The sequence below is a fragment of the Sylvia atricapilla genome, chromosome Z (assembly GCF_009819655.1).
Source record: "Sylvia atricapilla isolate bSylAtr1 chromosome Z, bSylAtr1.pri, whole genome shotgun sequence".
In the NCBI taxonomy this organism is placed as follows: domain Eukaryota; kingdom Metazoa; phylum Chordata; class Aves; order Passeriformes; family Sylviidae; genus Sylvia; species Sylvia atricapilla.
Window position 1 is genome coordinate 11,306,935 of NC_089174.1, and position 13,418 is coordinate 11,320,352.

General features: G+C 43.2%; 2 protein-coding genes across 2 annotated transcripts; both read left to right on the forward strand.

Moving 5' to 3' along the window:
* Positions 1 to 48: 48 nt before the first annotated feature.
* AK6 (adenylate kinase 6) lies at positions 49 to 2,896 on the forward strand. Its single transcript, XM_066338554.1, has 5 exons — positions 49 to 115; positions 697 to 789; positions 1,349 to 1,407; positions 1,491 to 1,636; positions 1,766 to 2,896. The coding sequence occupies exons 1-5, from the start codon at positions 88 to 90 to the stop codon at positions 1,953 to 1,955; spliced, it is 516 nt and encodes a 171-aa protein (XP_066194651.1). The 5' UTR covers positions 49 to 87; the 3' UTR covers positions 1,956 to 2,896.
* A 395-nt stretch (positions 2,897 to 3,291) lies between these two features.
* On the forward strand, positions 3,292 to 13,297 carry CCDC125 (coiled-coil domain containing 125). Its single transcript, XM_066338521.1, has 12 exons — positions 3,292 to 3,410; positions 3,620 to 3,996; positions 5,163 to 5,221; positions 5,828 to 5,914; positions 6,771 to 6,848; positions 7,537 to 7,622; positions 9,202 to 9,284; positions 9,833 to 9,948; positions 10,358 to 10,465; positions 11,394 to 11,565; positions 12,729 to 12,862; positions 12,954 to 13,297. The coding sequence occupies exons 2-12, from the start codon at positions 3,726 to 3,728 to the stop codon at positions 13,227 to 13,229; spliced, it is 1,470 nt and encodes a 489-aa protein (XP_066194618.1). The 5' UTR covers positions 3,292 to 3,410; positions 3,620 to 3,725; the 3' UTR covers positions 13,230 to 13,297.
* The last annotated feature ends 121 nt before the right edge of the window (positions 13,298 to 13,418 follow it).

The window sequence follows — 13,418 nt, forward strand, 5'->3', positions numbered from 1 at the left end:
GCGCCGGGCGGCGAGGTGACGCCATCGGCACGCGCGGCGGCAGCGAAGGCCCCCGCGCACGTGTCTCCAAGGCGACGGGCGGCGGCCATGAGGCGGCCGAACGTGCTGATCACCGGTGGGCACAGGGGCGGCAGCGGGGCAGCAGAGGTGTGGGGCATGGCTCCATGACAGCCCGGGATGCTGTGGGGTGTGGGGTCTAGGCCTGGGCTCATTGCGGGCCTGGAGTCCCAGCCCTGGCCCAGCTCGATTCGGGGTGATTCGTGGCGTGGCGTCCCCGCCCGGGGGGATTTGGGGTCTGGGGCCCCGGCCCCATCACTGTCTGGGGTGGTTTAGGTTGCGAGGCAGCAGCCTGGCTGATCTGGGGTGTGGGGTTCCAGCCCGAGGTGGTTTTGCAGCTCTAATTCATCAGAACGTGGGGCTCCTCCAAATCACCTGAGGGTTTTCAGATGAGTGGAGATTTCTCTTCGAACCCTCACGGTGTGAGATACATTCCTGCACATAGTCAGAGTTCTCTCTCTGTTTTCCTGTTTCATTTCCTTCGCCTGTTTCTCTTTGTCCTGCAGCTTTTTGCCTTCTTTTTTCATCCCATGAACTCTTCAATGTGGGCTGTCAAAAGGTTCCCGGTCACCTGGCAGGGGATGTTTGAGGGGACTTGCAAGCTGTTCCCTTACGTTTTGCTGTGGGTTTGGTCTCCAGGCACGCCGGGAGTTGGGAAGACTACGCTGGGAAAGGAGCTGGCATCCAGAGCAGGGCTGAGCTATGTCAACGTGGGGGACTTGGCCAAGGAAGGTGCGGTGTCACAGCAGTCCCCTGAGCACGGGGACATGCTGCTCAGTGCAATTCTGCTGGTGGTGTCTCGGGCACTGGGAGCCCCTGCACACCTGTCTGGTGGCTGCAACAGCTGGAGAGGAATAGGCTCTGGGAGATTTCAGAGCCACTCCAGGGCTCAAAGGCGCTCTGGGAGAGCTGGAGAGGAGCTCAGGACAAGGGATGGACGGACAGAACACAGGGAATGGCTTTCCAGTGCCTGAGGGCAGGGTTAGATGGGATATTGAGAAGGAATTCCTGGCTGGGAGGGTGGAGAGGGGCTTGGAAGTGCCTCCAACCCAACCTATTCTGTGATTCTGTGTATTAAATGAATTCACTTCAGCAGGCGTGTCTGCAGCAGCATACTTGGTGCTAAGTAATAAATAACAAACTTACCCATACATGGATTTGTAAACTAAGTGTTTCCTACCCTGAACTCTGCCTTTTGCCTGCAATTTCCTTAGACAAACGTAACAAGGTAAATTAATTGTGGTAACTACTCTGCTATCCAATAAACATCTGTGGATTCTCTCTGCTGCAGGAGAGCTATATGAAGGCTTTGATGAGGAGTATGACTGCCCCATTTTGGATGAAGACAGGGTAAGTCCAGTCCCTAGACCCACCCCTGCTGTGTTTTGGCTGTGCAGTGCCAGGAGAGGCTGCCTTCTCTGTTGCTGGTGCAGGTGATTGATGAGCTGGAGGACAGGATGAGTGAAGGAGGCGTGATTGTGGATTACCACGGTTGTGACTTCTTCCCTGAGCGCTGGTTCCACATCGTGTTTGTGCTTCGCACAGAAAATTCCTGTCTGTATGACAGACTGGAGAGCAGGTGTGTCACTGGGGTAGATAACAAATAAAGTGCTGTTGTAGGACTTCATTTAGGGCATAAATCACTGATTCTGAAAAAATCCCTCCATTTTTCTGTGCCTCAGACTGTCTTTGTGCTCTTGTTCTCTAGGGGCTACACGGGGAAGAAGCTGCAGGACAACATTCAGTGTGAAATTTTTCAGACTCTGTATGAGGAAGCTGTGTTGTCATATAAAAAGGAAATTGTACACCAGTTACCCAGCAACACTCCAGAGGACCTAGAGAGAAATTTGGATCAGATTATGCAATGGATTGAGCAATGGATGAAGGACAACAACTGACTTTTGGTGAAACAGTAACTGCTGGATCTCTTCTTGGGAAGAAGGGTTTCATAAATCAGTCATAATTCTTGTATTATAAATAAATATGAATTTTGTTGTAACTGGCTGGGGAGTAGAAGAAGGTTCAGAGTAGCCAGGTTGTGAGGATTTGTAGCAGCACCCTGAGAGGCAACAGAAGAACTGATACAAATGACTGAAAAGGATAAAAGCTAGGTGGTTGCCCTGAGTCGCAGGAGTTGTATTCAGAACTGAGAATTCTTTGGACCTTACAATTAAACCAAACTATTAATTCCCTGCAAGAAAACTGTAAAATCCTGATAGCAGATGGCAGTTGAGGCCCTTTTCATTTCCAGAGGGTTGAACAGTGTCCTGGAAAGGAGATGGTTTAATGCTGAGTTGTGGGACTAAAACGTGCTGTGCTCCACTGTGGCCTAGGGGGTGAGGTAATAATGCAGAGTGAGAGGGTTTGGTACAGGTTAAGGTGGGTTTTTTGCTTTGGAGGGAAAAGAAGTTATGTGAGAGTTATTTTGAAATGATTGGACAGAGTTGTGGAGATTCCTTCATGTGTAAGGAAACATCAGCTATGTGAGCACTGGTCTGGAGTGTTTAACAATAAAGTTTATTTTTCCTTTTTTCTCTGTCTTCCCCATCTCCTGTCCCGGTCATGGAATGTATACAGGATTACCCAGGAAATGCATCACTTGTCAGGATAGACCTGCAGTGATTCTAAACGTGGTCACAGATAAAAAACTGGCAGGCATCTGTTCTGATTGCTGTTAAAGCTTGTGCCCCAGGGGGGCAGGGCAGCACAAGGAAGAGAAAATCTTTCTTCAGAGAAGAGCTGTTTAGAAAGAAAGTCTTGTGAAAGATTCTGTAATAAGTGCCTGCTTATAAACCCCTTATATACAAGAGTTTGGATAGTAAAACAACTTTCTTGAAAATTTCTGTTGTGAAGAGTGTCATTACATATTTACAGCTTTTTTTTTTTTTTTTTTTTTTTTTTTTTACAAATTTGCTATTTGGTTTTTGCCTTTTTTTTTTTTTTTCTTTTTGGTAACACTTGTGGCAGTACTGCAACAGAAATTTGATTGTATTATAAACCAAAATTGTGAAAAATAGTGTATTTCCTTGAAGAATAAGACCTAGGCATTTTGGCAACTGGGGCAGAGGTTAGCCTTGAGTAGGAAACAGGTGGAGGATGCTTTGTGGGGTGTCAGGACAGCCCCGGTCCGTGAGAACATTTGGACTGACCACGCCTGGTCACATCATATCGTGTTCCCTACGCTGCCCCACGCCGGTCCGAGCTATCCTGGGGACGGGGCTGCAATATGGACCGCTCATAAAAACCAAAAATAAACAAACTCCTCCTTCCGAGCAGCCTTCGGGCAGCTCCCGGAGCCGCTCCGTCTCTCCCGCCCCGGGGCGGGACCGGCACCACCGGCCGCGGGCGCGCAGGTGGGTCGGGGGCTCGGGCGGGGCCGGGGGGGCCCGCGGGTGTCTCTCAGGGGCTGTCCCCGAGGTACTGCCCCCGGGCTAGGGTCTCACTGCGGGCGGGAGCGGCGATTTCGGTAGCCCCGGCGAAGCGGCCGTGCTCCCGCAGCCTCGCATTTCCCAATCGGGTCTCGCCCCGCTGCTGTAAACATGGAGCTTTCCTGTTTTTCCAGATAAAATCTGGCCTTGCGGGAGGCGCTGTTCACCGGGAGGTGAGGGGCCCTCAGTCAGGAAAATAATCCCAAACCAACCAAAACCACGGAAAAAAACCAGAAGAAGATGGAGGAAGCAGAAGAGGATGACATGACATGTGGAGACTTGGGAAACGGACTTGGGAGAAGACCAGGAGGTGTTTATGAAGGGGAAAACTTACAAAATTCCTATTCAATTAGATGTAGGAAAGGATCTGGAAAGATTTGTAATTCCCCCTTATCAGCAAAGGTAGCAGAAGAAACTGATGCTACAGCTCTTCCTGGTCCAAAACGAAACAGCTTTTATGATGGATCGCTCAAAAAACCTACTTGTAGTTCCACACGACAGAATAGCTGTGGTAAGAGTAATTTGGAAGTTAATTATTCATCATAAGAAATTCTTTTGTTAGAGAAAGTGAGCCATTCAGATGCTTCACAGGGTGTCATCAACTTTACTTCAAACCACTTGTCAAAATCCCTAAAGAGTTCAGTGCATGCTGGATCCTCCACCTTCCTCCCAGAACACTTGCAGCAGAATTGCTTCTCAGTGGTCAAGGCCATTCCTAGTGTAAAATATCCAGACTTAAAGTGTTTAATTTTGCATTTGAAAGCAACATTTAGCAAAGAGCATCCTGTGGTGGGTGTACCTACGTAGGTATAGACATGTCTATGAAACTGAGTGGCACTGCTTGGATTCATGCTTTAAGTAAGTTGAAGTCCTTCTGAGGATAGTACCTAAACCTTGGAGCTAAATATTTAAAATATTATTTGCTATTTAGTTGAAATTAATGAATTGGCTTACTTTAGGGGTTAGGAAGTTGTTTTTAGAACCTGCATTGGTATTTATCTTCCTTTTTTGTGAAGGCAGTGCTGCTGTAAAAATAATCAAGTGTAGGCAGTGCTGTTCATTATAGTCCAGCTGCTTTCCTGTCAATTATTAATATTTTGACTGAGGTATTTCTGTGGAACTTGTTATTTTCCTCCTTTAAACAGTTGCCTATTATCCCTTCCAAAGTATGCTGAGCTCTGTCTCTTGAAAATTGTCCCTACTTCTAAATAGTGCTAGCTGTTGTTTTGAGTGTGGAGGTTGAAAGGTTATAATCAGAAAACCTAAAAAGTTGATTTTTTTCTAATCAAGATGGCAATTTTGTTTGCTTTATTGTAAAGGAAGTTATAAAATGTTTGCCTTTACTTTATGTCTCTGTAACAGACATTTTCCCCCATTTCACTTCTCTAACTGTGAAGCAATATGTTTGAAGTTTGTATTGATTCTTCAATCTGTTAGCTCCACAAGAAAAAAAACCTGCAACACAAAGATGAAAATTCACCTTTATATGTTACCTGTTTTCAGGGTAAAATCCTCTCCTCTCTTCTCCTCTCTTCTCCTCTCTTCTCCTCTCTTCTCCTCTCTTCTCCTCTCTTCTCCTCTCTTCTCCTCTCTTCTCCTCTCTTCTTCTCTCTTCTCCTCTCTTCTCCTCTCTTCTTACAATATTTTATCATTTAGTGTCCTCTATTAATCCTACAGAATCTAATACTGAAGTGTCAAATGAAGAACTAAAGCAACAACTTCGGGAAGCTCTGGAGGTTGGTAACAGTACCCAGGGTGCTGCTCTTCCAGTCTGCATTTCCTTTCAATGTAGCAAGAGGATCTTGGCATGCCGAGAGACTTGGATGGACCCAGGTTCTTGAAATTAAAGTGGGAGTTGGAAGCTTCATTAAATTTTATGTCAGGAAATCATAGTGTGATATTTGGAGGGTTTTGTTTGTGGGGTTTTTTTGAGGGGCCAGAGAAAGTTTTTTTTAAGATGTAGAGAATATTGAAGGTATTGTTGTACTTTTCTAGTAGAGGTTTATGTTTTATTAAGCTTTGGGGCTTGAAAACTGGTAGTGTAAGCAGTCTTTGGATTTTTAGTCAGCATTTCTTTTTAAAGGTAGTTAAGAGTACATTTTGGTTTTACGGTAATTAAATGTGTTGAGGTGTTCACATCACAGCCAGCTGACTTCAGCTGTAAAAAACCACATTCCATCTGCACTGTGTTCTTTAACCCCAGGTGATCCCATGAAAAGACATCATACAGGTAAAACAGAGGTTTGTTTTTTGAGGAGGGCAAATTTACACTGGTTTTACAGTCGAATCTTAACAGGATTATCTTGGCTTTTACTCAGTGTATCTGCTTTGTTTTACTTTAGGAACTTGAAATGTTGAAAGTTGAGCTTGAAGCGTCTCAAAGACAACTTGAGGGAAAAGATGAAGCCCTAAGGATCCTGCAGAGCATGGTAGGAGCTATTCAGAAATCACTTGGTACTTGGCGGTAACAAGGTAAATAGAGGAAATCCTCTGCTAGTCCTCATCAGAACTTCAAAAACCTTAAGGCCTTCCCAGGGCTGCAATTTAAATCATTGAGTCTGCAGACTAGCCTCTACAATTTACTGGAACTAGTGTGTTATTTAAGAAGACTTTACTCTTGTAGTAATTCTCATAATCTTATCTTTGAGGGTCCTTGAGGATTTATGTACTAAACATAAAATTAAGTCTTTTTTCCAGTCCCTTATGTTGAAGATTTTGCTGGTGCTTGGGATCCTGCTGCAAAGCATGAGTATTTTGGGTTGACTGCTCCACCTGTTGTCCTAGAGGACAGTATGCCTTAAATGTCAGGTCATTCTTTCATTCACCGTTTGTAGTACTTTTATTCTCTTTCATGACAAATTCTGCTGAATTCAGTTCCTGGGATTTAACCTGCTTACATAACCAATTTTTAATTGTGTAATTGGTACTGTCATGTATTTATAGCAAGTTAGGCCTGGATCAGAGCTTGGGTCTGTTGTAACCCAGCTTTTTAAGATGGGATTTCCTGCATGAGCCCTGAAGAAGACATGATCTCAAGCTGAATGATGTAGCACTGTCAGTAGCAGAGGTTATGGGGTTGAAACGAAGTTTGTTATGCAAGTCAGACTCGAGATCAGAACCCTCTGGGGCTCACAAGCAAGTTGCTGGTGTTTGTAACAGCACACTGCTGTTTAACAATGAACGTGAACATCTGTATGTGTGAAACTGAATATTAACTCAATTTAATCACAGAATTTGACGGAGTTGCATTTTGGGGTTTAGTTTGGTTGGTTGTTAATTTTGCAGGCAATATTTGATAAAGCTACCAGCCATACAAAAGCAATGCTTCAGAAAACTGAGGAAGAAAAGAGGACTCTAGAGAAGGTAAGTGTGGGTTTTTCCTTCACACAGAGAAGCCCATGGCTATTAGAAGGGGTTATCAGACTGTTTATTTAAATCAGTCCATACCTGGTATTAATTCCAGGGATTCTGTAAAATGAATTCCTGTTCCTTTTTAGTAGAAAGGGGAAAATTAATTTATCATTCCTTTGATCTAGACTTTTTCATGCTGTAGTGTGTACAAATAATATTGGAAAATTGCCAGAGTTTTTCCAGCTGGTGTTTGTTGTGGGTTTCAGTTACTCAGAGTGAGCTGCACAACTCTTCAGTGATTCAGCTGAGGCTTCCCAAGGACTCTGAGAAATGGATGTCCAGTTTTAGTAGGGAAGGTGCGAAAGAGGAGGAAGGTGGTGTTGAGCTCCCTTGTTAAACTGATATTTTTGCTTTGTTCCTTCTATTGTTTTTCTGTTCCACATAATGGGTGTGGGATGAGTGTGAGATGAAACAGTGTGGGTTTGTCTTTGTTGGAGGCCTCTGGAAGCATTAGTTCTGTAACAGAGACTGGAGTCCATAGGCCAGTGATGCAGAAACTTTGGTGTCTGGTACCAGATTTATTATTAGCAGTGTCACAAGTTCTCACTGGTCACTGAGATTTCTGCCAAACCCAGCACCTCGGCATCCTTCTGATGGGAACCCTGTAATAAGCTGCTGCAAGTTTGTTTTGTTTCCACAGGAAATAAATATTTTGCAATGGGAAATTGAATTTGATCAGGACAGATTTAAAAACATAGAAGACACCTGGACAGAAAAATATGACAGGTATTTGACTTACACTGTGCATCACTGGGATTTTTTTTTTAATTGCACTGAATGCTCTCTGTCATCTGTTTTGTATTCCAAACTAGATTCCTCAGATTCTTTGCAGGTTTTGTATTTTACCAATTCCCTTTCAAATTCTGGAAGATTTTGATTTTTCACACTAGTCACATTTGTATTTTTCAGTTAAAACTTCTAGATATATTGTAATAATTTTTTTTTTTTTTAGGTGTTGGTAGACTAGCTTTGCTACGCTGAGTTGTTTTTTTTTTTCACCATGTGATGTTAGCCAGCTGGGGACTGATTATCCTTATTTACCTTAACTGTAGATGAGGCAGGGAGAATAATGGTATATGCATGCATGTGGAAATACAATTTCCTGGTTAATCATTTCTTTATTGTCTTACACTGTGGGTCTGGGCGTAAGTACAGATAAAATGCAGTGCTAGAGAGAGGCTGATCAAGAGGTTCTTTGTTAAATAAGAGTCACTCTGGCTGGACAACAGGTGTGGTTGGCCAAGAAGAATGTGCCAGAGGCACTAAACTAATAATAGATAACAGACCTTGAGAAATGGGACCAGCGGACTCACTCTTTTACATGTAGAAATTGTATCTCTAAAGTCTACCCATCAGAGGAGTTGTTATTGTCATTATTTGTTATTATTATTGCTGTTGTTTTTACAATTTGGCATATGTTTTTATTTAAAATATGTCTCAGCTTTGAATCAAAGCATAAGCCAAAATTTTACAAACTATTCCGTAGATACATTTGTTAAGAGATGCCTCTTGAAAAGCTCTTTGGCTTTCCTGACTGAGTAGGTTGGAAGTGTAGCTGTGCAGTTTAGAGCCACAAACTCCAAGCTGATGAAAGATACAGACATAGCTTCAGAAAACTCATAGCTAGGGCTCAGCCTGCTTTGCAAAATATGTCATATTTTTCTGATAGTTTTCTGACATCTGAGGGAACAGGACAAGAAGAATGTACATTTTCCTTTCGCTTCTTCTGAGTGAAATAATTCAGACTAGGCTGCATTTACTGACAGCTGCGGAGATGCACCAAATAAATTGTATTGCTTTGACATTTAGGACGTCAGATTGCTACTGTTCTGTTCAAGAGGGAAATACTTCAAGGAAAAATGCATTATCAGTGCATATTGTGTGTTCTCACTTTGCAACACCTGAAGGCACAGCTGTTCTTGAAAACAGGATTCAGACTACAGGAAGTTTACAGACCAGAGCTGTCACACCTCTAATATGAAGGAACAGTTTTGTTCCTTCAGGGAAGTAGAAATTTCTAGCAAGTGTTTCAGAGGTTCATAATTACCAATTTCTTTGCATTTCTAATGGAAATGTGGCACTTAAACTCATCTCTGGTTAAAGCTGTGGGTGGTTTTTTTGAATTTATATCTAGTACTCAACTCCTTTCACTTCTGATTTTTTTATTCCATCTTTTAAGTAATCCTAATTTTAATTTGCAAAAAGATTACATACCATGTTTTAACAGGTTATTTTTTAAATTATTGAGTACCCACTTAAAGACGTTTTTTAAAAGTATAATAAAGCCATTTTCTAACTTCTACAGGATATATTGTGAAAATGCAGCTCTTAAGGATGCATTGAAACTGAGGACAGAAGAAGTTAAAACACTTAAAGCTGAAAATGCAAGTAAGCCAGCAACAGTTATTCCTTTGAATCCACTGTTTTTCAGGAATAGTTCAGTATTTAGCTGGGATGGATGCTTCCTATGGGGATCAGTGTTTTGTCCCTGGCAGCTGATCTTAGTGGATATACAGAAGCTTGAGAATTAAACTGGAAAGCAGCCAGGACAGCCACTGGATCAGAGGATTCAAGTCGCTTTCCTTTATTTTTGCCTTGCAAAAAGCTTAAAAATAGCCGACTTAAATCATTACTTCCCCAGTGTTGTGCTGTTCTCAATGAGAGGCTGCCTTACTTTTAAGTTTACAAAGAGATGAGCACTCAGTCCTGAGGCAGAGCAATACAGGAAATGGTCTCTCTCTAAGTGGGTCATTACCTCTGGGAGAACACAGAAGGAGAAGCAACTGGGATATGAGTTGCTACTTCTACACTCTCATCTTTTTTCCCAAACTGATGCTTGAACTATAAAGCTGCTTAATTCGGGTGTAGTTGAACTCAGAAATTAAGAAATCAGAGCAGCAGATTTTTGTAATCTCTTTCTTTGTTTTATTTGGTAGTCCTGAACCAGCAGTGCTTGGAATTCCTTGCAATGTTAGATGTGAAACAACAGAAAGTTTTGCAGGAGAACATGTCATTGAACAAAAGTGACATTACTGATTTTACAGGTCTTGAAGTAAGTATTGCCTATGTGTTTTTCCAAGTGGCTGCTTCAGAGATATGTTTGTGTTCAAAATACACAGAAAAAATTCATTGCTTATTACATATCCCCTTATTTGACAGAAGAAGGCATCAGGCTATTTTTCACAAGCTATGATGCTTATTTTTCTTTTTCCCAGCATTTAAACCCTGCTTCCTCATGCTTTACCGAGCACATTAATGTCCCAGTGAGGACTGCAGGGTGTGGCACACCCATCTGTCAGGTTTTGCCTGAAAACACCCCCCTCACTGAGAGTAAGAAGCCTTCACCTCTACCTCCTGCACCTGCTCCCAATGACTGGCTCTCCCTGTGTGGTTCCAGGGTGGTTTTTTTGCTGGCTCCTATGTGAGCAGATCGTGATCTGTGTTTTGTTTTGGGTTTTCAGCTGGCAGTGCTCGGAGCCTGCACCTGCAGTCCTGCTGGAGGGCTGCCTTGTCCCTGTGCCAAAGTGGCAGCTCTCTCTCGGAAACAACTCCTTCATCTCAAGCAAGAGGTAACAAGGCCTGGCTGGGTGGGGACAAGGAGACACCTGCACCAATTCAAACAAAGCCAGAAACAGTCAGTCACAGCTAACGCAAACTCAGGTGTCCCACAATCACAATCCATCTCAGAAATAATGTAAAGTTTGTTTGCGATGCTTGTAATGCCATAATTTTTGCTGGTAGAAAAGAATTGTAATTATATCTACTCAGCTTTACTAGTTTTTTAAAAAATGCATTCTTTTTCTTCCTCCCCATATTTTTTAATCTGAAAAAAGAGAACACACCCTAAGTGTATGCCCTCCATGAATGTACACACTGTGCATGTGGACTGGCACTGAACTTTTTCCTTCCTTCCTGGTAGTGCATTTCAGCTAGGTCAGCAAGCTGATCTTGCTGGAAAATACCTGTTTACCTCACACTTAAATCAATGATGTGAATTCCAAGCTCATAATTTTTTTCTATTTAGTGAAATTGTGTGGACTAAGAATTTTTCTAATTTCTATTTGACTCTGAAAATGTGATAACCATCCTTGTGGTCCTGCTGCAGAACTTGTAGTTGACAAACTGGTTTTGAAAATAGGTGCTGGCCTGTCCCTTATGATCCCTGATATGGATTCCAATCTCTTGCTCCTTCTTCTGGCCCCGCTGTGATGGGACATTATTTTGCTCCTAGAACTCTTGTACGTGTGCAGAGATAAATAAATACAGAGACAATTATGTAGGTGTTTAGGGTTGTGAATATGTGCAGACAATAAAGAGTAAGGATTTTAATCCATGCTTCAAAATACGTTTCTTTACGTGTCAGGAATGCCCTTTGCTTCCTGCTACTTCCTTGATTTTATTTACTTGGAAGCTGTCTATGTCTTAATATTAATTTTAAATCTGCTTTTGCTTCCAAATTAGCTAATATGCTTTAAAATTTCCCTGAATTAAAACCAGATTGAAGATCTGAAGAAGAGTAAGGATGAAGCGTATATCATGGCAGATGCCTTCAGAATTGCATTTGAGCAGCAACTGATGCAGAGGAAGGACCAGGCCCTGAGACTCGCAGAAGTGATAAACATGAAGAAGGAAACCAAATTTGCAAACTGGAGACGTCTGCGAGGCACTGGTAGCTGGGCAGTCTGTGTGTCTGGGGGCTGGCTGGCAGAGGAGGGAAGAGGAGCTGCTCTCCCTGGTTAAATGTCTGCTGGTGACTCAGCTGCTGACCGAGGATTATGGACAGCAAATGAGAAAAGCTGACATCTGGCTGTTTTAAGTGCTACCAGCAATTTCTCTGTTTGAGTTTTTTTTCAAATGAGCTCTATGGTAGAGTTGGAGAAGGAGAAATGCAAAAAAAAAGTGTAGTTGGAGCTTTTTTAGCTCCAAATGGGGTATTTTGCAACCTAGTCTAATGGAAGGTATGGAATGAGATGAGCTTTAAGGTCTCTTCTAACGCAGGCCATTCTGTGATTCCCTGGAGTACTAAATAGGGTTTTTTTCTGTGTTTCCTTAAACATTTTTAGTCTTTTATTATGCATGTTTATTAATGTTAGTGTTAGTGTTCTTACCCTAATGCAGAGTTACAAAGCCCTGTGTAAAAGAGGAAGAATTCTAACCTGTGAAGTAGGAATAGTTCTAATAATATTTATTCTTTCAAAAAAATAAAGGTATAAAGAGAAGTATTTAAGTACTTACCTCATGGTCAAAACCACTGCAGACTTTAGAAATGGCATGATATATTTGTTTTGATTTGTTTTGGCCATTGGCCAGGAGCTGTCAGTCTTAGAAATGTGCTGTCTCTCCCAGATTCCTTGGGCACTCCTGGAGTGTAGCACTACAACATGACCTTGAGTAGCTGTTTCCCCTATACTGACATCATTGCTTTCAGGCTCCATCACCTGGCACATAATTTAATGTATTTTACTATTTCTGGAAGTCTTACAAACTTGTAAGTGGCCCGTGTCAGAGAATCTTTGGGTTTTTTAGGCTACTTACTGTTAACAAATTACTGTGAATTATTGTTTAACTAGAGCCTCAAAAGTATATTTTCCATAGAACGAGAAGAATACTCATATTGCCCATGCGTAAGGTTTGCGTAGCTTTTATGTGAAAGCAGGAGCAGTGCTGTGTGGCAAAAATGTGCTGTGTCCCATGCAGTGGGAGAAGCTGCAGCTTGCATTGCCCTTTTTGATGAATTCATTCAGATCCAGTTTTACAAGTGTCTGTTCTATTCCAAAGTTGTTTTTCCCTCCCTGAGCGATTCTGCAGTTGATGCACTTCTGTCTTCCATAGAGCGTGTCAAGTTACAGGGGAACAAGAACAACCTGGGACGGAAGCTGTCCAGCCTGCTCTCATCAGATGGAGACTGCAGGAAGGTCGAGGAGCTGGACAATGCCCACGAAATCCTGAGGATGCTGATAGATCTGGTCAGTATTTGGTTCAAATGAGCGCAGATGTTTGCTGAGTTTACACCCCTGAGCTTACCATGGCCTGCCCTCCTTTCTGTTGGCCATGCAGGTGAACGACAAGGAGGAGGCCCTGGCGCACCAGCGCAAGGTCAGCTACATGCTTGCCCGGGCGGCTGAGGCCAAGGAGGCAGGGCTGGGGCAGGACAGGGCGGACACAGCAGGAAGGTGTCGGCTTGGAGCCCAGAGCCCCCTGGACACCCCTTACACCGACAGCCATCGCCTCCCCACCCCAAGCTGTGCTCCTGCCCTGCCCCTCACAGGAACAGCCCAGGCTGCAGGGCTCCGAAGGTCGCACTCCTGGCCCTCAGTGCTGGGGGATGGCTGAGGGGCTGTGCGAGTTCGTGCTGTAGTCATGTGTGGGGATAGTGTGGCGTTATAAAAAAGAAGCTTCTTGTAGAAACACCTAAAACTGTGCTGTGGTGGTTTCACTGTGCGGCGGATTCACAGCGTGGGTGCAGTGATGGTCCTTGGGGCGAGAGGGGCAGCATTTGTCAGTTCAACAGAAGGTTCTATT